General features: G+C 39.8%; 1 protein-coding gene across 5 annotated transcripts in view; it reads right to left on the bottom strand.

The window, feature by feature from the left end:
* LOC149220110 (ARM repeat superfamily protein) overlaps positions 1-26,029 on the bottom strand; it is a 276,511-nt gene extending 250,482 nt beyond the window's left edge. For 3 of the 5 annotated variants that reach the window (XM_089384656.1, XM_089384658.1, XM_089384659.1), the window contains exons 1-2: positions 25,469-26,027; positions 24,311-24,412 (exon numbers count right to left, since the gene is read on the bottom strand). In XM_089384656.1, coding sequence (XP_089240782.1) covers positions 24,311-24,412; positions 25,469-25,627 — 261 coding nt within the window. In that variant the 5' untranslated portion in view covers positions 25,628-26,027. Of the gene's footprint in view, positions 1-24,310; positions 24,413-25,468 lie in introns of all 5 variants that reach the window. The other 2 variants (XM_089384657.1, XM_089384660.1) reach the window with 2 other exon arrangements.
* Positions 26,030-26,325: the final 296 nt, after the last annotated feature.

Below are 26,325 nucleotides of genomic sequence, written 5' to 3'. Positions count from 1 at the left end.
ATATATAGAAATCTTTGAGGCAAAATCCCTTCCTAAAATATTTTTGAAATAACTTTTGCTCTTATGAAAAATAATTTGCTCTTGAGAAATAATTCGCTTCAAGTGTGAAAGGGGTTAACCACATAAAGTGATTTCTAGAGAAATTTCTCCCTAGTTGCTCAAAAATTCAACATCTTGTAGCTAACTGAAGAAGGATCCACGTGACTAATCCTCCAAAACTAAGCATGAACTCATGAACTTTATTCCGCAAATTGGAAGATAAGCTCACCATCTCCATGAACCTGCTCCATGGTAAAGGAAAAACAACTTGTGGTCTTTCTGGCTAAGGCACGAGCCAGAGAAGACTTTCACTCGCTACCATTTTCAACACTCCCTCTTAGCGAGGAAGGGATTCCGTACAACTCCCAACTTGTCTCTAAAATAGACAAAATTGCTTCTTGCCAATGCCTTAGTCAAGATATTTGTTGCTTGCTCCTCTGTTGGAATGTACAGTAGGTTCACTATCCCTTTCTGCACACAATCTTTGAGATGATGATACATGATCTCAATATGCTTGGAGCGATTATGAAACACTAGATTCTCAAAGAGCTTATTACAACTCTGATTATAACAATGTATCACAGTAGGCTCCATTCCCTATCTGAAAATTCCCACAAGAAACTTCCTCATCCAAATAGCCTCACACGCTGCCAAAGTGGCAGCCATGTACTCGGCCTCCATTGAACTGAGTGCAACTAATCTTTGCTTCCTACTAAAGCACAAAACAACCGTTGACCCAATGTTGAAGACACAACTTGAAGTACTCTTTTGAACTGTGGAGCACCCTGCCCAATTTGCATTTGTGAAGCCCTCAAGCCTCGCCGAATCAACCTGCCTATACCACAATCCATAATCTGTTGTGCCTCTGAGATACTTCAAAACATGCTTCGTAGCAACCAAGCGAACTTTGGTTAGTTCCATCATGAACTGACTCAATTTACTGCTAAACAAATATTAGGCCATGTGTTGACCAAATACATCAACGACCCAATGAGTTGCTTGTATACTATAGCATCTACTTGATCTAATCTACCAGCATCCACCTTCCTCCCATTTGTGTCTAGACGCATGGCCATGGGCCTGCAATCCTACATATGAAACCTCCTGAGAATCTCCTACTTGCACTTGCCTTATCCCAAGAAGATCTCACCATCACCCTGCCAAACCTCCAATCCGAGGAAATAGTGCATAAACAATATATCCTTCATCTCAAACTCCCTTGCAAGGTTTGCCTTGTAATCCTGAATCAAGCTATCTGCTCCAATCAATATAAGGTCATCAAAATATAGCACTAGAATGAGCGGAAGCGCTCTAGCGATGATTTAGTAAAGGTTGGGACCTGCCTCACTCTTAGTGAAGCCCAATCCTCGAAGGTAGTTGTCAATACGAGTGTATCGTGCTCTTGGAGCCTGCTTGAGCCCATAAAGAGCTCTATTCAGCCTGCACACATGCATGTCTCTACTGAACTATTCAAACCCCTCTCGTTGCTCCATATAGATCTCCTCCTCAACCACTCCGTTGAGAAATGTTGTCTTCATGTCCATCTGGTGGATCTACCACCCTATCTGTGCTGCAAATGTCAGAATCATCCTGATCGATGAATATCATGCTACTAGGGCAAACATCTCATCATAGTTTGTGCCCTCAACCTGTGAGAAGCCCTTGGCCACAAACCTGGTTCCCATATCCTCCATGCTTCACTCCTAGCCGCTCCATGCTTCACCTTGTACACCTAGGGCAAGCCTACTACTGATTTCCCCTCTAGTCATGGCACAATCTCCCAAACATCGTTCTTCATGATGGAGGAATATTCCTCCACCATGGCATCCTGCCAAACCTACTGAGAGGTTGCCTCCTCATAACAAGAAGGTTGTGTCCAACAACTCTGTCATCAGTGCCATATATCTAGTGTGCCTCTATGGTTGCTTGCTTTGCCTAAACATATAGCTAGGAGCTTCAACATGCTCCTAGGCCACCTGAATCAACATATCGGCTCACTTGGCTCTCTTCTTTCCTGTGCCATGAGTCTCTAACTAAGTAGCTATCTGCTCTCATCCTAGTCTCTCCTCCTCATCATCCTAATGTGCATCCCGATATGTTGCCCTCTTGCCACCTGGCTGAGACTCAAACTATGATCCTAGTTGAGGCTCCTCCTTGGAAGCAAGTAGCTCCTCCTCAAGTACTCAACCTTGCTTACTCTAAGGCCTCCCTCAAACCTTTGTCCTCCTCAAACCTCACGTCCCGTCCGATAACTCTCTTCTTGAGTGATGGAATATACACCCTGTACGCCTGAAATGTCTCACTATAACCCACGAAAATGCCCATCTATGTTGTTGGCTCCAGCTTCTTCCTATGATCTTTGGACACATGGCAGTAAACTTTTATCCCAAAGATACGAAAGTGCGAAACATCCAGCTTATTTCCTATGAAAGCCTCCTCTCGTGTAACTCGTCCAAGCACCCTGTGTGGACCAATGTTATCAAAACCAAACTGGTGATTGAACTGAAAAAACTATGTTGATTGGGAACCAATCGAAGCTAAAAAAACAAAAAAAAAAAACAAAAACAAAAACAAAACAAAAAATATTCATACTTTAAATAAAAAACATATATATTCATGTATCCATATGAATCCAAACCATTTATACACAAATATGCAAAAGTTCTCATTTACATAACAAGTAATAGTGCATATAACCAAAATAGCACTTGGTGCAAAACATCGTTGAACCAAAAAACATCAAGTAGGCTCTAAAGGTCTTTATAGTCCAAAATAACATAATAGTATGATACTATAGTCTACAATGTTACAACTACAACCTACAAGTGCTAATTGTCAATGTCATCAACAGAATCAACATCCTGAACATCCTCCTCATCCTCATTTGAAGAATGAGTAGCATCCAAGTCTGCAATGGGATTATGGCTTGATTCCCCTAGCCATGAACCTACTACCGGTGCTTCTGGTATATCTGCCTCCGCAACCTGTGGAGGTGGGTACAAGTCCAACCAAGAAAGTTCTTCATTGTCAAATGTTGGTGCTTGACTTTCCACAACCCATTATGACGTTGGATCAAAGTCAGCCAAGACAATGTTGTTTGATTCAAGGGTTTTATTCGGCAATTGATTGTGCCTCAACCTAAGGTTGTACTGAACAAAAACCATGCCATTCAACCGCTTTTGCTCCAAACGGTTCCTCTTCTTAGTGTGTATACCCTTAAATACACTCCAATTCCGCTCACACCTTGAAGCACTACATGTCTAGCTCAATATTCGAATTGTAATTTTTTGCAATTAAGGGCATTCACTACCAAATTGTTGCCACCAATAGGCTACAAAAAGGGTGGAAGGAAAAGAAGTATTAGCAAATGAATTTCAAAGTTGAAACTTGGACTCAACAATTGCAAATTGAAATGAGTAATATAATAATTTGCAAATTTTGATAGTTCCTACTTGGGGGATTCTTTGCTCTATTTCTTACAGCCATAGAAATGCCAAAGGTACATGTTGTTGTCGTCTGTCACACACACCTAAGTGAGTGAGAAAAACCATTAACCCCACAAGTTGTGGTTGGTGGCAAAACTAAGAGACGGGGTTGTCACCTATTCCCAACTCTCTCTGTTTAAGCTCTCTCTTAGGTAAGCTAGGGGGGTGGTCCCTAAATGAAAAGCTACATTAAAAGGTAATGTGAGGTTTCTAGGAGATATTAAGGTTAATTTGGATTACTTGAGATTATGAGCAAATATAAGGATTAATATGAAATGAAATATACTTCAATAACCCTCAACACATAAATCAAAGATGAGAATATAAAACCAATGCCTTCAACATTGCTTTAAAATAAATAACACTTGCTCTAAAATCAAATAATTCTAATTGAAACACAAGTAACCCTATCAATCAAGAAGATGTTAGCAAGATTTAAAATTGCTTGCAAAGAAATGCTTTCAAAATATAATCATTCACAATACTAGAGCATGTAAGGAGGCAAATAAAATAACTTACAACATGAAACAATATAAAACCTCACTTTGCAAAATGAACAATATGGTAGTTGCCCAATATAGATAATCAATTCAATTTTCATCATGACAAGTATATAAATCATTTGCGAGTAAAATAGCTTGAAAAGTAAAGTGTGTTAATATGAAATGCACATAACTAAGGTTAGATGCAATTATCTTGGTTAATTTTAAGCTATATGCCTAATCTAAGTGAGAGATCTTCCTTTTGAACTCTTGCCAAAGAGTAAAAACTGAAGTGACTGTAAGAAAGAGGGGTTGAAGACACGACGGTGTTGTTAACAATGCCCTTCCCCTTAGTCTTACGAGCCAGCATGTACCTTCGTTCCTACAAGGGGACAAACCACATTTATAACTGCAAGATCACACACTCTTTACCTTACTTCGTACCTGTTGGAAGAATTTTCCAAGAAAGTTTTTTCCTTATAATGTCTATCGACCAAGCTTATGCTTGGAGGTAAATTAGAAATGCAAGCTAATCTAAAATGCTTAAATGAAATGCAAGTTATCGCAAAGAAATATTAAATTTGTAATGTTTCAAAGTAAGGAAATGGCGCTTAACATATGATGCAAAATATAGCTTTCAATTGGAGAAATAAATAAAATTAGCTTGTAAGTAAATTAAATGATGCAATTAAGTTGTTTGTAGATAAAACTTGTTTCAAGTAGACAATGAAAATAGAATGCTCCAATATTCAAAATAACCATGTAGCATAGAAATGAAGCATGCAATTAAAATGGAAACTAGGAGAATCCAAAACTTAATCCACCCACATGTTTCTTTGTCTAAATGTAGAGAAGGGTTGCCATGTGGGTAAAACCCAAGCTCCCACAAGAAAAATAGATCTTTTATTAGTTTTTTTACAATGAGTAGAAAGCCCCTTAATGGGCTGCCCAAAAGATGGAAGGAAAAATTACAAAATAAGAGTCTATAGGAACCAAGATCTCCTTCCAAGAAGTGGCAACCACAATGGTTAATGAACAACTCTTGAAATCTAAAAAATTTCAAGTGCCCAAAGGCCCACGACAAAGTTAATTTGTTGTTGTCCAAGATTTCCCATGGCCTCCCTAAAGTTGACGTTCAAGTGCTCTTGGGGTCCTACAACAAATAGTTAGAGTTTCAAACTTTAGCTTCCTCAATCCTGTCAACACAAAGGGTGAGCATAGTCCATAAATAAATCTGAATTTTCTCTGCAAAACCAACACTCAAACTTAGTGGAAAGGAGAGAGAAATGTTAGCAAATATAATCTACAAATATTCTACAAAATTTAGACTAAGGAATTGGAGCAAAACTCCAATTCTTGCCTAATTTTCAACATGCTCTTCAATAGCAAAATAAAATTGTTATTAGCACAAGAAATTGAGAAAAATCATTTTAAATGAAATGGGATTTTGAAACACAAGCTAAAAACCAAGGATCCCAGCAACACAAAATCGTAAGATGAGGCCTTAGGAGATGACAAATGTAGGTTCTTCAATGAACTTGCTCAAGAGTGGGATGATTCCTCCAAGAATTTCCCCTCACGCTTGAGGCTTGATCCAAGATATGTCTCTACACAACTTCAAATACACATTAAATCCACATGGGTTAAAAGAAATACAATGATAAAGAGATCTTAGAGATTTATTGGAAAATCAACTAAAACTTTCTCTATCTAGAGCAAACTCTCAAAACCAAATGCCAATGTAAGATAGCTACACATTAACAAATCTCTAAAAGCATAATGAAAACTAATGAACGCAATAGCATAAGTAGAAAATGAAACACAATGATCAAGATATTACCATGCTCAAGAAGAACAACACCTCATATGTGAACCCCAAAGTCTTTTATTGCAATAGAACATGAGTGTACATAAGAGCAGAGCTTTCCCAAACACAATAGCTCATTTTCAATGGATACATAATGAGAGCCAATGGCTCTATTATATAGAAGTTTGGGAGTCAATGCCAAGGCAAATGGTGACAATCACACTGCTCCTTCATGCAAATTCGAATTTCCCAAGTGGCATCAAGAATCTCTCAAGCAAATCGAAATCCATGATGAAATGACAAGTGTAGAAGGGTAGGGAACCATGTGCGGACAATTTCCCACAAAAATCTCTACCAAATATTCTCCCGAATCCTCCCAAATGTGCATTAACTCCACAAATTCGAATTTTCTAAATAAGCAGCTTTCTCGTTTATTGCCAGAAATTCGATTCCTTGTGTGGGTCACGTATTTATGATGTGAAGTGTCAAATCATCTTCCACTTGTCATTTGACTCATTCTTTTGACTTGAGATAATTTCTAATTCATTTCCATGTCATTTTGTCACATGGAGTTATTTATTTTTCTCCATTTAATTTATGGCCAGATTTCCCACTAAACTTAGGAAACATGGGTTTTGAAGGTCTATAACACATTTTTAACCCCTCAAAGTGTTCCATAGTAGAAAGTTGAGGGTGAAAGGTGTAATTTTGACCACATACCCCATAGAACTTCTCTAGACATCACTTATTACATTTCATATACAAAATTTATTCCAATTTTCAACTTACAAGAAATTTTAAAAATTAAAAAATGACCCCCTAGACACTAGGACTTACCCAAGGCCTCACCATCAACCCGCACTCCAGCTTTGGGGTTATGCTTGGAGCAAAAAACTCCACTAATTATTAAATCCTCGTAAGGATATGATAATTAACCAAGTGAAAAAAAACCTCACATAGTAAACTCACTTGATGACAAGGTCCCAAGTTACCTAGAGCTATTACATTACTCAACTCCTCATACTAGTATCACTTTTACATTGTCCATGCAGGGCTTGTCGAATTTGAATACAACATAAAAAGATGAGAAGAAAAAACAGAGTTGATAAGGAAAATCTCACTTACAGTAGGCATCTAACTTAAAATTAACCAAGATAATTGCATCTAACCTTAGTTAAGTGCATTTCAAATTAACACACTTTATTTTTCAAGATATTTTACTTGCAAATTATTTATATACTAGTCATGATGAAAATGTTTTGAATTGGGTACCTCACTTAGGCAAGTACCATATTGTTCATTTTGCAAAGTGAAGCTTTAGCTTGTTTCATGTTGCAAGTTATTTCATTTGCCTCACATGATCTAGAATCATGAATGGTTGTACTTTGAAAGCATTTCTTTTAAAGCAATTTTAAATCTTGCAAGTGATATTATTTTTTTCTAACATCCATTTGATTGATAAGGATACTTGTGTTTCATTGTGAAACATTTCATTTTAGAGCAAGTATTATTTATTTTGAAGCAATATTGAGGGCACTAGTCTTATATGTTTATCTTTGATTTATGTGTTGATGGTTGTTGAAGTATATTTCATTTCATATTGCTCATAATCTCAAATAATCCAAATTAACCTTGACATCTCCTAGATACCTCACATCACTTTTAGCTTAACTTAGCTTTTCATTTACGGACCACCCCCCTTAGCTTGCTTAAACGAAGAGAGTTGGGAATAGTTTTAGTTTTGCCACCAAACCACACCTTGTGGGGTTAACGGCTTTTCTCACTAACTTAGGAGTGTGTGACAGGCAGCAACAACAATACCAATACTCTCACTGAAATTCAAGAGCTTGTTATGAACTTGCTTTTGAGTCATGGAATCTAGGACCATGCGCTCAATGCATTTATACAATCTCCCCAATACCTCCCGTTCAACCTCAAAACTTGTAGTGTAATGGTACCTTTAGGGTTCAAAAAACAAAAACATATTCATCAAGTCAACCAATTTTGAATATTTTCATTTTGTAAATCTTTTCAAATTCTAATTAGTAATGAATAACAAAAGTTATAAGTTATAAGTTATAAGCAATGAACATTGAAATACAAAATTACATACCTTGGATTTAAGTAGTAGCCAGTTGCATGTAAAGATCTATGGAATTGTTTGTTCCATCTTTCATCAATGACTATCCCTAGAGAAATGTACTTATGTCTTTTATCCTATGTTGTTTTTATTTGTTCCTTGCCCTGACCCTCATTTTGTAAAAGTGGTCCCATGATATCTTGAAAGTTAGGGCCTTTGAAGCCTGCTCCACATGAAGCTATAGCATCAATCATGAGCTTATAATATGCAGAATTAGTAGCATTAAAACGTATGTTTGCATCATACTACCATCTAGCAATGCATTCATATGCAGCCTCCTTCTCTATCTTCTTCCTTTTAGCATCAAGGGTTGGTTGAGAACCAAGGGTGGTGTAGGGTACAAAGAAAGAGTCAATCCCTTTACGAGTTGTTGTCTTCTTCAAGTTCAAAACACTTGAATTAGGGCCAAAAGTACCATTTCCAACTCTAGCAAGGGTACTAGAGGAATTTTCAAAACTGGGCTTATATTCTTCAAAATCAGGGTCACTAAGCATAGCATCATCTTTTTTACTTTTGCCTATATATTTTTTAATTCTCTTGTTTTCCCATTTTCTTCGTTGTAGGCTTCAATTAGACTTTGCATCTCTGCTTTAAGATCATCAGAAACAGTTTCACAAGGTTTTACTTGCCCTCTCCAATGTGTTAGGTGTTCTTTAATTCTATGGATCCCCCGACCCTTAACTTTCTTCCCACAATAGTTACAAACTTTTATCCCTTGTTCATTTAAATGGCAGTGAACCCAAGCTGGACCATTCTTGTTTCTGGGGGGCATGACAACTTCTACAAGTAGAAATGAAAATCTACATAGAAAACCCTAGACTTTTTAGAATTCTATGGCAACTTTTTGTAGAGAAAAATAAGAGGAATAGAAGCCACAAAATACCTGGAGAAGATCTATAAATTTTGAGACGAAAAAAAGCTCTCACAAATCAGAAAATAAACTCTTCAATCAGCTCCAAAATCTCCCTCACAAATTTGCCAATAAAATCTCAAAATAACCTTGCAAATTTCAATAATTGTTGAGAAAAAATAAAAGAAAATAACGGCCACAAAAAAAATTGCAAATAAAAATTACAAATTTGCATAAAAACACTAGGGTTTTTTAATTTTTAGGGAAAAAGAACAAATTTATGGAGACAAATAGAACGATAATGGATGGCAAAAAATACCTTGACTTGCCCTCTAAATTTTCTAAAAAAAATCAACTCCAAAATCCTCCCAAATTAGCTTTGTAGCAGCCCCTACAAATCTGCATAAAAACACTAGTGTTTTTAAATTTTATGGGAAAAAAAGAATAGATTTTTGGGGAAAAATGGAACAATAATGGATGGAAAAAAATACCTTGACTTACCCTCTAAATTTTCTGGAGAAAGTCAGCTCCAAAATCCTCACAAATCAGCTCTGTAGCAACCCCCACAAAATAAAAATAAAAAACCCCTTCAACCAACTCCAAAAACCACTCAACAAAACCTAAAGATCTCCAGCCAAAAAAAAAAAATCATTCAAGTAGCTCAAAAATATACTTTAGTAATCAGCTCAACAGCTCTCCAAGACTCTAATCAATTTTTCAAATCTGCAAAAAATCTCCCTCAGAACAACCCTGCAAAAAACTCTCTGAATTCTCTTCACCAAACTCGATCCAAAATTTCAAGAGACTTGAATGAATAGTGAGTGAAATAGAGGAGGTGGGTGTGTTTAAATAAGTTTTGGGGGGGGGGGGGCTCGTTGACAAAATCTAGGGCATCATGAATTAGGTGATTTCTCTTAATTAGAAACTGCTTGCGAGTCCCTTTTACTTCATTAGATTAGGATCTTCTTGTTGATTAAGTTATTAGTGTTCTTTTTCATCAAACAGTTATCAATGGATGAACATAAATAGACAAGAGACACACAATGCAGGCTATCACCCAGGGCCAAAACCTCTCACTCTTTGAGAGGAAAACCTGCACAAATTCTTCTTATAGAGAATCCAATTGACAAATATAAGACCAAGACCCTTGACCTATTAGCGACTCCAAGACCAAGACACTACTTCTGCTCTTTTCTTCTTCGTGACTCCTCTTCTGCTTTGACCTTCTTAGCACCAAGACATAGTTACCATCGAGACCTCGTCACTGACATGTCATAGAGATCTTATTTCTGTGATGACATTGAGTCCTTGTCAATTCCTTCATACTGTGATAGTACCGAGCCTTTCTCACTATGGAGGTACCGAAACAAAGTTACAGTGATAGCTCCAAAACAAACTGTGGATAGAATGAGATCATCTTCTATACTAAGATAGTCACCAAACTGTGATATCAACGAACTACTATAGCACCAAGACACATCACTGCAATGTCACCGAAATACTTGTCATTGCAATTCGAGTTCCTATACCAAAATACTTATCACTACAAGCTATCCGAACTTGACTCTTTACTTGTCACTGTAATGTTCATCTGAATCTCAGAGGTAAACCCGAACTCCTTGACTGTGAGACAACACCCAATTTATCTCTCCAATCATGTACCTTATTGAGCTCCTTTACCGAACTTACTTCTACAATCTATCTGAACTTGTCACTATATCTATCCACCCGAATTCAGAGAGATATATGAATTGTTTTTCTATAGAGATGCGAAGACCCTACGCTCATATATATAGTAGTCTTATTGTCCCATAAATAAGCTCATATATATAGTAGTCGCATGGATGGAGAGTTGTCCATGCGGTTGGAAGGCTCCAGTCGCACGGATGAGCTTTTGTGCGAGCAAGTGCGGTCAAATCCTTCCTGTGTTATGCCTACAATTGAGGCCCAAAACCCTAAATCATAGATGCGAGCTTCAGACCCTGCAATTTCACCTAAGAGCGGACCTGATCCCCCGCGGACGAGCCTTCGACCCGTGCGAACCAAAAACCAAGATAGAAGTGTCTCATAATTGTGTCCAAATGAGGTAGAGGTCACTTGTATTTATAGCCTTCCAAGGGTGTTGACTTTGCTTTAGGGCCGACCTTGACAAATGTGCACATGTGGGCTTTTCTTCATAAGTACACTTTCCCTTATCTGATTTGAGTGATCTTTAGGTCGATTTTGGTCCTTCTCGAAAAGAGGAATTCAATGCCATCATTATCTCCATCAAATGAGTTGTACAAAGTGGAATTTGACCACAGTTGCATATTTGAACACTTCCTCTCAATTAAGGAAAATTCCACCTACATCATGTCATGTGTATCTTGTCATCAAATCATATCCAATCTCAAGTATCTCATCATTTCGTATCATCATTGATCATCTCAATTCATCTCTTGCTCATTCCTACTTATCTCTTGATTGTCCCTGCTCATATGTTGAATATTCTCGAATCTAAAAGAAGAAGAATTTGTCATCAGAGGGGAGCCTAAGCTACCACCCTCTATTCATCAAGCTACTACCCGAAACCTCTGTTAGCAGGCTACTACCCGGAACCTCTATCAACGGGCTACTACCCAGAATCTCTGCCATTGGGCTACTACCCGTAATATCGGCGGAGAGTCAGATGTACGACCTGCATCATCATTAGAGAGCATATCATCAAGGAGCATATCTCAATCTGGAACCATATCGGGGAGCTCAATCTCAACCCAGAATCTCATGGGGGGGCTACTACTACAATCCCATATCGAGCAATAGGTGATATAGGGGAGCTATTACTCAACCCATCCTATTGCATACCGATCTTCCCAACAATGACCCTCAATAGTCATGTGGTAGAACACCTACATCATAATCCGAGCTTGGACGAGACACTCGACTTACTAAGAGGTAAGGATCACACACCTCTAAGCCTCCTCAACCCATTGGCCAGACGGAGAGGTGTAGTCCCAACAAGCCCTGCTTGTGGGTATGATGCCAACTGGGGTATACTCTGCAAAGACTAAGATAGAGCGAGCTACCACTCCAACCTATGGGTAACAGATAGGGGCGATGCCCTAATATCCAGACTTCCCTCAACCCCAGGAGCCCTCTATCTCAATTCCTCACCTTAGGAGCTTCGACAGGGGGAAAGAGTTGGCTCAGTGTCCTCGATCAGCGATGCTCTCATCATACTCATATCAGGTATCAGCTTGATCATCATGTTGTAATAGCAGCAGTCTCTTGTTCATGCAGGTCATCAAATCAAATATCACATTAGAACATAAACAATCATATGTATATCAAAAAAAGGATACCATAGTTATCCTTCCTCTCAAGGAGGTGTCAACCACAAGCTTGAGCTTGTCTCGTACAACAGCATTGTCTCAATATATGAAGGTAACTTAGTCCCAGTTATATGTGGGATTCTTCGTCAATCAGCTCCCACTCTTTGTCATCATAATGTATCCATGTCATATCCAAATCTTGCTCAGACGGCTCTCTAAGGAGCTTCTTCATCCTGCCTCACATAGCTAGTCATGCTAGCAACATCGTACTCGACCTCAGTCGTGCTACGGACCTCTCATCCAAGATATCATGGCAAATTTCATACTAAGGTAGCATCCAAATGTGCTCATCAATAATAACCCCAAACATCATCAAAACATCCATGCAGTCACATATCGTAGAATGAATATCTCAGGGTTTCTTCAATACTAGGGTTTCAACGATTATTTTCTTTGCTTGTTTTGATGATGAAGCAAACAGAGCATTCAATAACACAATATAGGATTAAATCATACATCTTCCTTTCCACAATTTTCCACAACAAGTATAACTAGTACTCAATTATCAGAAAGATAGCATTGCATTCAATACCATAGAGTTATTCAACCACAGTTCCAATAATATGATCCAGGTCCAACAAATTTTATGCAGTAAACAAATATTTCCTACTTGTCCTATAAGTTGAGACAATGCTTCTCTCAATTTGAAAAATGATCCGACCTTGAATGCTTTCAAATCCACTTCGACTGATTCTAGATGCCCATCCGAACTCTGCTTCAAGAGCACAACTTTTTGTTAAGGCTTCAAGTCTGCCAGAGAGGAATTAATCCTCTGCGAAAGTTCAAAAACCCTTTCGTATCTACCACAAAGTTTGGTATGGTCTCAATATGGCCGCGGATCTCAACAAACCTGCCTAGACTTATCTCAAAATGAATTGAAAATTTCAAGGAGACTCAAGTCTGTCAGAGAAGAAATAGACCTCCGGGTGGTCTCAGAAACCCTCTGCATACATCTACAGAACTCAGGATGGCTTTTCGAGTTTGTTATGACTATAATTGGCCTTCTGAATAGCCATAGAATGCACCAGAAAATGATCAACAGGTCATGTCTAACTCAAAATTATCTTGAACTGCCTCAGGAAATATGTTCTATATTTGCCTCAGGAAACGCATGGACTCAACCCCAGGACTTCGTTCTGTTCCAGGAATTGTGTCTTTGTTATCACTCATAACATCTTCGCATACTTCAGGCTCAGATACTCTGGCTCTTCCTTTAGGAGATTCATTCCTATTTGCTTCAGACAGACACACAGATCTTCAAGAATTAGGTTGACTTACCTCAAAATTACCACAAAGTCTTTGTTGCTTCTTCAGATACTTAAATCCCTATTGCCAAAAGAAAGGAAAAGTGACTACGTAGGGTGGGATCACCTCCACCGAAACTAGTCCGAGGAGAAATGGGGTCTTAAAAGCATCAGAGCCTCAGGCTCAAAAAACAGAGACAGATAATCCAATCCAATGATGCCTCAAATGAATCTAACCCTCTTGTATTTATAGATTTCCTTGAGGGGATTTGCCTCCTTAATTAATTGAATGGGTTTCACAACAAACTCCAACTTTGAGCTTTTTGACCCAGTTGCCCCAAAACTTGCCCTTCGTTGCCCAAACATTGGGTATTTTTGGGTTTTCCCTTTCATTAAGGACTATAGCCTACAGGGATTGATCGGCTACTTTGTCCCTTGGGCCAATTGATCCCTTGGGGACATTGTCCCCCCTTCCCGACATTGCTTGTCCCCAAGCAATGACAGATCTAGGTGCAGCAAAATTTTCCCTTGCAGAAACTCTTCTTTAGCCTCTGTAACTTCCTTCCTTTGCCAAATAATTAGCACGCTAACAGGGATCGCCATCATGCCATCGTTGTTGCTTTCACTCGTTTCCTCATAAGTGAAGTTTATTCAAAAGATACAGTTGTAGGTCTTTAGAAACAATTTGTTGGTTGTGGATTATCCCTTAAGTAGTGAATCCTTTGCAATATTTTCCACACGTTGTCCATCTTTGTTGCTAGCCCCTTTCCCCTTAAAGGTGACTTATTTCCAGTTTCCTGGGTGTTCTCTTGTAAGCATAGCTGGTCTTTGAAAAGCTTCAGCCCTATGTGGGAAAACAGCTCATCAAACTGCAGAAATTTAGTGGCAACAATTTCTCTTGCAATCTTGCAACCTTTTGCCTTTGACAAGAAAGATTTGGCAACCTTCATAATGACTACTTGACTTGGAGGTGGGCTATGAATTGTATTATGGTCATGCATCAGATCTTTTCTTCCTGTAATTGCGGCCATCCCGAGAGGCATTTTTGCTACTGCGTACCCTTTTCCACATCCCTTGAAGTGCTCCTTACAACCAGTGGAACCTGTGCTTCTTCCCTTAAGCTTTTCGAAAGGATCTAATACTACAATTTGCTCTTCTTTGTGGCCCTTGTTTGCACCAACGATTTGATCTATACACACTATTGTATATTCCTTGAGATGAGGATGAGTAATTCTAACTAGTTTGTTATGTATAGTTCTGACGAGCTTCTCCCTAAGTGTAGATTCAAGGACAAAGTATATCTCATCTTTATAGAAGAAAATCTTGTTTTCCACCTTGTCCCCATCATCATGAATGAGTTCGTCCAGTACTTCGCAAGCAAATTTATTCTTGGAGTACTCTACTTAGAGATGAGATCTCCAATCTCTCAAGAACGTGTCACGTTCCGCAGTCTCTTCATACCTAACCTCATTATATTGTAAGTTGTTGCGTGTAGTTCTACAAGCAGACATGCAAGTGACTTATCCTTGTTTGGGTATGACCTCCATTTGCTGGGTTGTGACAATTCAAGGACCCCCATTGGTCATGCCTCTTAGCACTACCTTACTATGGTTTGGATCTCGAAATTCAATTTTCATTGCTTGGTAGTTCATTAAGAAACTTCCCAGTTGTACTCCCAACACCACATTAGTATCGGGCCAACTCTATTACATAAAAATCATCAATAAGTGTATATATAACAATTGTGACACTCAAACATGGAACTACCTTTGTGCATGTCATATGATATCCATCAGTTGCTCTCACTTTGAAGCCCTCAAATTCTTGCGTAGGGATGCCTCTCCTTACCATTACGGTTGCATCGATAAAGTTGTTTGTTGCTCCAACATCTATTAATGCTATGATTCGTTGCCCTTGTATAGCACCCTTGATTTTTAATGTGGTATTTAGGAACTCCTGAGAGAGTGGCGATAATACCTCCTGTTGAATTTCCACGACCTTGGATCTAGGTTAGAGTCTTAAAATCACTAACGCTATCAAACCAAGAATCTCAATCATAACTACTTTGCACAGCAGAAAATATAAAGCAGCAAATCACATATGCACAATATACACAGTTTTAAGCAAAATTGTACAATAATGTACAATCACCAATCTTCGTTATATTAAACCAAATCTAAATAATACAACAGTCTATGGTATACAAGATACAATGACAAACTTCGTTGCGCAATTTCGAAGTCGTATCTTGTCCTATCAGTCCTTTGCTCCCGTACTGCTCACTAGTAGTACCTTAGTCCATCAAGGCATCTACACATCAAGACTCCAAGAGTGCTGCCCTTTAACAATGCTACAAGTCACTTCCGCTGCAAGTACACTGGTTCATCAAACTACTCTCTAGGTTGGCCAATTCTCGAGCTCCAATCTGCCTTCTAGTAGCCTTTTTCATCCATCAAAGAGCTACACATAAGGCTGCAATACTCTACCCAATCACGCACCAACAACGTCCTTCTTGTCTTCTGCTCTAAGGCTACTTTGGGTAGCCAACACGCTACCCTCCAACAGACCTATGACACCCAATCTAATCATTGTTGATTCTGCTCCTAGTATGAAACTTCACGACCTCGAAATGTCATACACATGGCATCAACAAGATGCAATAAACATGATCTCAAATCTGGTCAAATACTTGACCCAATACACCTCTATAAACATTGTTGTTCACACGCTTGTTTGTTGCACTCTGCAATTCTGGTTAGGGCATCACTCTACAACCCTTACCCTCCATGCAATCAGCAAGATAACCCTCTAAAGATTGCAGTCTTCCAAGGGAGAGGCCCTCCACTCCTACACTACCTCTTTGTGCTTTGTTTTTCCCAAACGCAGCGCCAAAGGATGGCAAAACTGTTGGCTATGGCTTGCGGCTTAGCACAGCAGTTGTTGTAGCCTTCGGCCTCCCTCCACACCTTCACCAACTGCCCTCAAAACAGCATTGTTTTGTCCTCCAAACCTACGGCCTTATCTGTCGAGCAAACAACCCTTAACACGCACTTGGAACGGCCCTTTACTGCCTCCTAAATAGCCCTTAGACCTCCATGTTGTCACCTACAACAAACAGAAACCCTTATGTTGTCCTTGGCTCCTCCACGTTGTCCCTTCTTGGCTCCCTTGCTACGGCCAAGGCTCCTTCTATTTCAAAGGTATATTGCCCACACTTGGATGATCAAAATGACTCTAATACACCTTGTATTTATACACATACAAGGGCTCCAACGAATCTTGAAGAGACACATCTATTGGAGTTGTTTTACACCAAGCCTACATGACTTGTTAACCAATAATTACCTTGTCAACTTCAAAAACTCATTTCTCTCTAACGATAACTCAGATTCGGACGATTCTCAATGCGTTGGAATCATATCGCCGAGCACTATCATCCCCATCCATCACATGTCGTAACTCCATCACGGTTTTGGCCCAAATCACGATGGGTGCAAAACTTCATAATTGGGTTCCAAGCCCACAAGCTGCCCTTGTTGTGCTTTTCCCTCCAAACCCTGAACCCTACGGCTTGGATTACCTCCCAAGCTACACAAATCAACACTCCCTCTTAGCGAGGGAGGTACTTCCAAGACTAGGAAGTATCTCGTCATCATCATCACTGCTCGCAACACTTGCCCAACTCTTGGCGCTCACAATCGCAGCAATCCCTATACAGTGAACTACGCCCTTCTCGGAAGTGTCGTTGTCACTGTTGGAAGCAACCTGCTTCTTCTTCTTATCCTGTAACGTCTTCCACTCTCTCCATGATTCCTTCTTGGTAGTTGTAGGAGCACCCTTGCTCACCACTAACCACGCGCTCTTCTTGGGTTGCAGAGTCTCCCTCTGAATATGCAAGCTCCCTCTCGAACTAGAATCCCTCTGAGTCTCTGGAACCTAGACCTTCTCGGGAAGGTGTACATTCTTCTCGGGAACTTGTACTTGCTCCTCTAAAGCTTGCATCTGCACCTACACCTGCTCCTGCTTCTCTGGAACCTACACCTACTCCACCTATAGAGACCATGCTCTCTAACTCTAAGTACAATCCCATCGGACTTAGAGCCTCTAGGCCTGAGGCTTGCCTTCCCATCCTAGAACAATACCTCAAACCCTTTCCTCTTGATCATCGAGACGGAAATCACGCTATATCTAAGTCCTGGTACAAACAATACATCCTAGACCTGCATCATACGTCCTGTCTCCATCCTGAATGGCACAACACCCGATCCTCGGATCTCCAACTAACTCTTGTCGCCCAACACCATGTGCAACTTTAAGTCCCATTTAGCTAGAGTCTCAAAAACTTCCTGTGACCCTGTCATATGCTTTGTCGTACCACTATCCACGTACCATCCATCCTCAATGACAGTACCCTGCGAGAAATGAGAAATCATAGCAAAGTCCTCCTCTTCCAATCTCCTGGAGAGATCATCTATCTCTGTTGAAGTGGCAACACCGACAGCCTGCTTTCCTTTCTTCTTCTCATCATTTCCCTTCTTCTTCATCGGACATCTCGACGAAAAATGACCCATCTCGCCACAATTGAAACACTTGACTTTACTCAAGTCCTTTTGCTTACCCTTCATTCGTGATGCAAGTGCCATGTCATCATCTAAAGCCTTCTTCTTCGAATGAAGATCCTCGTCTCGCAACTCTTCCTAAATGAAGTCATCCCACAGCCTATCCCAGTCTTGCAGCTTTTCTCTGGCAACGATTCCTTTGATGAAGGGCTTCCAATCCTCAGTGAACCCTTTCAAGGAAATCCTTACCATATCTCCATCTGAGGTAGACACACCGATGGTAGCAAGCTCATCTTTGACCTGAGACAATCTCGTCAAATACGAGGTCACGCTTTCACCCTTTATCATCTTGGTGGACTTCAACTTATCCTCCAATACCAGTACCTAGTTCTTGTTCTTATTCTGGAACAAATTCTGAAGAGCCATCCACATCTCATGTGCATTGTTCTTCTCAGACAAATGAGGTATTAGGGCATCCTTCACACCATCTAAGATGATCAATCTTTCCCTCGCATCCAAATCTTCATATATTTCCAGCTCATTAGGGTCGGCTGGCTTCTTGATCTCTTTCACGGCGAACTCCGAAAGCCTTTTGACCTGTAAGACCAACTTGATCCTTTCCTTCCAAGGACTATAGTTGGACAACCCTTCCAACCTGTCCTCATACTGCAGACCTGCCTGCAACTTCGACATTGTAGTAAGCCCTTCACTTACAATGTGACCAACTCCCTCTCACGTTGTACTTCGATGTGCACAACTCTGATTTACTTACTTCCAAACTAGCTCAAACATGCTCTGATACCATGTTGAATTTTCACAACCTTGGGTTTAGGTTAGAGTCTTAAAATCACTGACACTACCAAACCAAGAATCTCAACCATAAACTACTTTGCACAGCGGAAATATAAAGCAATAAATCACATATGCACAACATACACAGTTTTAAACAAAATTGTACAATAATGTACAACCACCAATCTTCATTATATTAAACCAAATCTGAATAATACAACAGTTTATGGTATACAAGATACAATGACAAACTTCGTTGCGCAACTTCGATGTCGTATCTTGTCCTATCGATCCTTCGCTCCCGTACTGCTCACTAGTAATGCCTTAGTCCATCAAGGCATCTACACATCGAGACTCCAGGAGGGCTACCCTCTAACAATGTTGCAAGTCACTTCCGCTGCAAGTACACGAGCTCCTCAAATTGCTCTCTAGGTTGGCCAATTCCTGAGCTCCAATCTGCCTTCTAATAGCCTCTTTCGTCCCTCAAAGAGCTATAAGGCTGCAATACTTCACCCAATCACGCACCAACAACGTCCTTCTTGTTTGCTACTCTAGGGCTACTTTGGGTAGCCAACACGCTGCCCTCCAACAGACCTATGACACCCAATCCAATCACTGTTGATTCTGCTCCTAGTATGACACTTCACGACCTCGGAATGTCATACACATGGCATCAATAGGCTACGATAAACATGATCCCAAATCTGGTCAAATACTTGACCCAATACACCTCTATAAACATTGTTGTTCACACGCTTGTTTTTTGCACTCTGCCATTTTGGTTAGGGCATCACTCTACAGCCCTTACCCTCCACGCAATTAGCAAGATAACCCTCTAAAGGTTGTGGTCTTCCAAGCGAGAGGCCCTCCACTCCTACGCTGCCTCTTTGTGCTTTGTTTCACCCAAACGCAGCACCAAAGGATGGTTGAGATGTTGACAGTTGGCTATCGCCTATGGCCTAGCACAACAATTGTTGTAGCCTTCAGCCTCCCTCCAAACCTTCACCAACTACCCTCAAAACAACATTGTTTTGTCCTCAAAACATGCAAGCCTTATCTGCCCAGCAAACAACGCTTAACACGCACTTGGAACAGCCCTTTACTGCCTCCTAGACAGCCCTTAGACCTCCACGTTGTCACCTACAGCAAATAGAAACCCTTACGCTTGGCTCCTCCATGCTATCCCTTCTTGGCTCCCTTGCTACAGCTAAGGCACCTTCTATTTCAAAGCTATATTGCCCACACTTAAATGATCAAAATGACTCTAATACACCTTGTATTTATACACATACAAGGGCTCCAACAAATCTTGAAGAGACACATCTATTGGAGTTGTTTTACACCAAGCCTACATGACTTGGTAACCAATAATTACCTCGTCAACTTCAAAAATTCATTTCTCTCTAACGACACTCAGATTCGGACAATTCTCGATGCGTTGGAATCGTATTGCCGAGCACTATCATCTTCATCCATCACATGTCATACCTCCATCACAAATTTGGCCCAAATCACGATGGGTGCAAAACCCCATACTTGGGTTCCAAGCCCACAAGTTGCCCTTGTGGTGCTTTTCCCTCCAAACCCTGAACTCTAGGGCTTGGAGTACCTCCTTCAATTCTAAGAGGCTTCCTCGTTGCTTTTAGGGGTGGTGCTTCTTCATAAATGCTAAGCTCCTTGCTTAGTGGCTGTGTTGTATCACTCTCCCTGTTGCTATTGGACAAACGTAGTGAATTTTACCCTTTCCCAAACATCGATGACCTAGTTCCCATGACTCCTTGCAAGTGAACAAAGCTTCTTTCTTCTAAGCTCATTTCTACTCTCTTCATCCAACAGATCCTTCTTGGTTACGTTGTCTAGAGACATCTTCTTGCCTTTTCTTTTGGAGGGACTTGTGGCATGGGTGGAGTCTTCACTTTTGGTGCTTCACCTCCCATATCTCAAGTCTTCTTGATGGCATCCTGTAGGGTTGTGGGATTGAATGCCTTAACCCAACCCTGTAGGGGTTCAAATCCTTCTATGAAGAGCATGATTAGTCTTTCTTCGACTATGTTTGTGACTATCACTGCAGCCCATTTGAATTTGTGATATACTCTTCAAGCAATCTGGTCTGCTTAAGTTGTGCCAGATCTCTAAAGTGTATATCCAAGTTCTTTCGATCAAATCTATCTATCAATCTCTGTGTAAAGTCTACATAAGAAGTGATGTTTGCATGTCCCAATGTAACCAATCCATGATACCACCAATCATGTGCTTCTCCTTCTAGGTGTAGTGTGGCAAATTGAATAGCATCTGTTTCCTGCATGGGATTAAGTCGGAAATAGGTGTCCAACTTTTGTACCCAAGCCCTTGCTGAGCATTTTGACAGCCCATCAAAGGAGGGGATGGGCAACTTTCTCATGTCCACCTTGTGCATCAAATCTGGATTTCATTGTTCCCTAGGTCTATTCTAGTATTTGATGTTGTTGTATTCCCGAAAAGTTAGGGTTGCTCGAGTGTTCTCTTCCAGTGTTGCATACTCCCAAAAGTATTCATCAAAGAGTTTATTTGGTTTTGTTGCTTCTTGGGTCGTTGTCTATTGTTGGTTTAAAAATTGAGGAATTTAGGATCTGAGGTTAGTGTGTATAGTAGGACCAAGGTTATGGTTACCACTACCTTCAGTGGTGGTTCTGTTGTTGCCAGCAATGTTTGGGTTTCTTATGAGTTGAGCCATTAGCTGAGCGAATTGTTGTTGTCCTTGAGCTAATACACGGGCTATTTCTTGTTGCCCTTGAATCAAATTGTTGTCCTTGTTGTTGTCCTTGCATTAATATGTCAGTCATTTGTTATTGCCCCTGGAGTATGGCATTTAGTAAGATACCAGGGTCTTGTTCTCCTTGCCTTGCTATATCTCACATGGTTGAACGATGGGTGTTCCTTTTTCTCCTTACTGTGATGTTGCTTGTATCTTCTGGAAGCATACAAGGCTCATGCACTTACAAGCAAGCAGGATGCTCAGCCCTGATACCACTGTAATATCCTAGGGAGATTTTTTCCCTAGGGTTTCTTCAATACTAGGGTTTCAACAAATATTTTCATTACTTGTTTTGATGATGAATTGAACAAAACATTCAATGACACAACATAGGATTAAATCATACAGCTTTCTTTCCACAACAAGTATAACCACTACTCAATGATCAAAAAGATAACATTGCATTCAACACCGTAGAGCTATTCAACCACAGTTCCAATAATATGATCCAGGTCCAACAAATTTTATGCAATAAACAGATATTTCCTACTTGTCCTATTAGTCAAGCTAATGCTTCCCTTGATTTGGTAAATGATCCAACCTTGAATGCTTTCAAATCCCCTCCGGCTAATTCTGGATGCCCCTCTGAACTCTGCTTTAGGAGCACGACTTTCTCTTAAGGCTTCAGGTCTACCAGAGAGGAATTAATCCTTTGCGAGAGTTCAGAAACCCTTCCGTATCTACCACAGAGTTTGGTATGGTCTAAATATGGTCACGGATCTCAAAGAACCCTCCTACATTTATCTCAGAAAGAATTGAAATTTTCAAGGAGACTAAGGTCTGTCAAAGAAGAAATAGACCTCTAAGTGATCTGGGAAACCCTCTGCATATATCTCCAAAACTTTGGATGGCCTCTCTCTATTACAACTGTAATTAGCCTTCTGAATAGCCACAGAACACATCAGAATATGATCAGAAGGTCATGTCTAACCTCAAAATTATCTCGACCTGCTGCAGGAAATATGCTATATATTTGCCTCAAGAAATGCATGGACTCAACCCCAGGACTTCGTTCTGTTCCAGGAATTATGTCTCTATTATGCCTCAAAACATGTTCGCATGCTTCAGTGTCAGGAAGACTTGCTCTTCCTTTAGGAGATTCATTCTTGTTTGCTTTAGACAGACACGCAAATCTTCAAGAATTAGGTTGACAAGACTCAGAATTCCCACAATGTCTACATTGCTTCTTCAGATAGTTAACCCATGTTGCTAAAACAAAAGAAAAGTGACTAGGTAGGGTGGGATCACCTCCACCGAAACTAGTCCAAGGAAAAATGGGGTCTTAAAACCCTCAGAGCCTCAAGCTCAAAGTAAACAAAGACAGATAATCCAATCCAATGGTGCCTCAACTGAATCTAACCCTCTTGTATTTATAGATTAATTAATTGAGTGGGGTTCACAACAAACCCCAACTTTGGGCTTTTTGCCTCAGCAGCCCCAAAACCTGCCCTCCGTTGCCCAAATATTGAGTATTTTGGGGGTTTCCCTTTATCAAGGGCTATAGCCTATGGGGATTGATAGGCTACTTCATCCCTTGGGCCAATTAATCCCTTGGGGATATTACAATGATACACCATATCTTAAGAGATTTGCCATTAGAATCTTAAATCAAAGTTGCAATGCTTCTGGTTGCATGCGCAACTGGAACATGTTTGAGAAAAATCAAAATAAATTCCAAAAAGCACAATCGATTGAAACCAAAATGCTTAAATTACCATATTTTTGTCCATTACAATTTTCGAGTTCACAACAGGCAATTACTTGCTGAGACACTGAGAAACACAAGACTTACCTCAGTTTATCTCATTTTAATTTGAAGGATTGATTTAAAGTTTAAATAACATATGTATAATGATGATGACAAGTTTGGATCATTCAGATATTGCCCTAAACATGGAAAGCATGAAGCTAGAAGTAGATCAGGATGCTACATCAACTTGGCTTCAATCAGACGAGGTTCCTCTTTTTAGCCCCCGGAATTGGAGAACCTTGAGGGTCAAGCAGCCAAACCTACTTCTTAGTTGCTTTACCATTTAGTATCAAACTTCAATGTTTGCTATCTAGTTACCTTTTAAAGCTTCCAATTCTAGGTTTGGAGTCTGGACTCATGTTCTGGGTGAGATACCTATCCATCTGCGAAATTTTGGACATCTATTGTTATTGTGCATTGTATGGACATGACTTTATTGAATACCAATGGAAAAATGTTTTTTTAATTCAAAATATGTATATTTTTTGATTTTGTATTTGCTGATTTTTACCTATTTTTTCCCGATCCAATTCAAACCCTTCACACTTTTGCATCACCAATTTTTTGTCTATTCCAAGTCTGGTGACTTTGATAGTGAGTCTTAGTTTTCAGCTATTGCATTGTAATTTCTTCTTTCAGTGAACAGAAGAGAGACGTGACTGAGTGCTGAAGAATTTAGTATTTGCTGTCGTAATTTTCAGAGTGATGTATTGGTAGCATTCCTTCATCCACCGCCTTGATAGGTTAACCAATCTACAGTTTAGCATTTTGATTTAGGAGCACAGGTCTGCTTACCATGTTTTAAAATCTTAACATACCTTAGTATTGTTTCCTTGTGTTATCATATCTAAAAATTAACAAAAATTAAAAAATAAAACATCTCGTACAATATGTGCGTGAATTCACTCTGCATTCCAAAAACGAAATACTAACAAATATGCTAATCACTGTGGATCAAATGAATTTTCCCCACTAAATATATGCTAACCACTCTCACCAGGTGACAAATGCAACCAAGAACATTGCTCCATTCACCATCTTCAGAATGCATGCCCTCTCTGGAAGTCAAATCTACCAACAGCATTATGTCTCCAGCCACCTGTCAATGGCATTTTCCAAAAAGACAATGAATGAGACAACGGCCTTTGGGCACTCAAAGAATCTCATTCTATTTCAGCTTTTTATTTCAAGTTCGTGCACTGTGAACAAATGATTCCACATTCCCGTCTGGTCATTCAATATGCAGTAAGTGTTAATCAGTATAATACATAAATATTTAATAAAGACAAAATCTGAATGTGCATAAAATTCGGGTTGAACTAAACCAGATGCCTATGATTGTCCAGTAAGAGGAAGTGAAAATTCAGAACAGATATGCCATACTTTAGCTTTTCATTTTTCCGCAGCAGGCAAAGCTAGCAGAAACCAAGAACATGGCTTTACAAACTCCAGCTCACGCAGACTGGATAGTCGACCGGGGTGTTGATTCATGCTAAGGTTGACAGGGTATTGAGCAGTCCACCAGAGTTCCATTGCCAGTTTGATCTTCCCCGCCAGTATGGCATAAGCGTCAAAAGGGACGAGGCTGTGTTCAAGTCTTGGTCAGTTCTGGAGAATAGATACCCTTCCAACGTGACACCTAAGTGGAAGGAAGTCCATTCTTCATGTTTCTTGAATCGTTTTTTTTAAAAAGAAACAGCCGTCGGAAAAACATTTTTCCATGGGTGAAATGGTGATCGGATCACGATTGCCATCGAGAGTCTGACTTGAGCAAACAAAATCGGCCCTAAACCTACAGATGGATGTACCCTAAACACTTGTGTCCATCATCACAGAAGCTCTCTTTACTTGATTTCCATTTGGATTCAAGCTAAAGAAGATTTGCTGGAATGGGTAAATGCACGTGTGACGTGATACTCAGTGCTATAAAATCTCGAGCACCCCGCTATTTTTTAAGTTTTGAATCTTAAAATTTACCCTCTCCCAATTCGCACTTGTCAGTTTAAATGGAAGATGCACAATGTATATACTTTCAAGCATCATATCTTGCAAGTTTGAGTCCAAATTTCCTTTCGTCCTTATCCCATCAGCTTTCAGGCACCAATGGGTAATTCAAGAAGAAATAAAAAAAAAGGCATGAAATGAGTTATCAAACCTCCTGAGACGACAAGTCTGGTGCTGCAGAGACGAGCATCTTGGATTGAGACAGAAGATGTTGAAGAACAACCAATAGCGAAGGAGGCGACGAAATGAGTGCTGGGTCCTTGAGATTAAGGAATGCCGCCCGCCATGATCTTCCTCTGGGAGTCGCCATTGCTTATCCCGAATTCCTGCTAGTCGATGCTGAAAATTGAAACCCAAGGCCTAGATATGTGTACTGAGGTCCTTCGAATCTGCAGATAAGTTGCACCAGGGAGGGTTGCAGGTCAGCATGGTTTTAATTGCAGTTCGAATAAATTTGTTATTACTTGAGGTAGTATGGAGACCGATTATTGTGCATTTCGCGTTACATTGCATACTCAACGTTTGCTCGGTAGAGGTTTGTATCCGTCTGTATTTTTACGATTTGCGGGGGCTGGAAGTAATCGTTTCCGTTTTACTCGTGCCAATAATGCGACAGCAGTCTTAGCCATTGGGCCTGGTATCCTTCGGGACAATCTCGCCTACATGCCTAGGCCCTAGCGTATATATACATTAATTTGTTCAGAAATTGATTACAGAACCCGGGAACTATACAATGGTTTATTTAATTTGAGATTGAAATTTATTGTTGAATTCGAACCAATGATGTGCATTTTAGCACAAGATGTTAGAAAGAGTAAGGGGGTGTTAGGTGGTGGGAATTTTTAATTGATTTTACATGAATAATTGTATTTTTGAAATTTTGATTTAGTATTTAATAATTTAGTAAAATTATAGGTTTTACTTAAGGGTTTAGTCACTCTAAAAATGCACTTTAGCATTTTATTAATGGCTAGTCTCTTAAAAACTCCATTTTAAATATATATTTTA

The sequence above is a fragment of the Pinus tabuliformis genome, chromosome Q (assembly GCF_031772625.1).
Source record: "Pinus tabuliformis cultivar Carrire ecotype Pingquan chromosome Q, CPIR1, whole genome shotgun sequence".
Classification (NCBI taxonomy): Eukaryota; Viridiplantae; Streptophyta; class Pinopsida; order Pinales; family Pinaceae; genus Pinus; species Pinus tabuliformis.
This window is presented reverse-complemented; position numbering and strand designations above follow the sequence as displayed.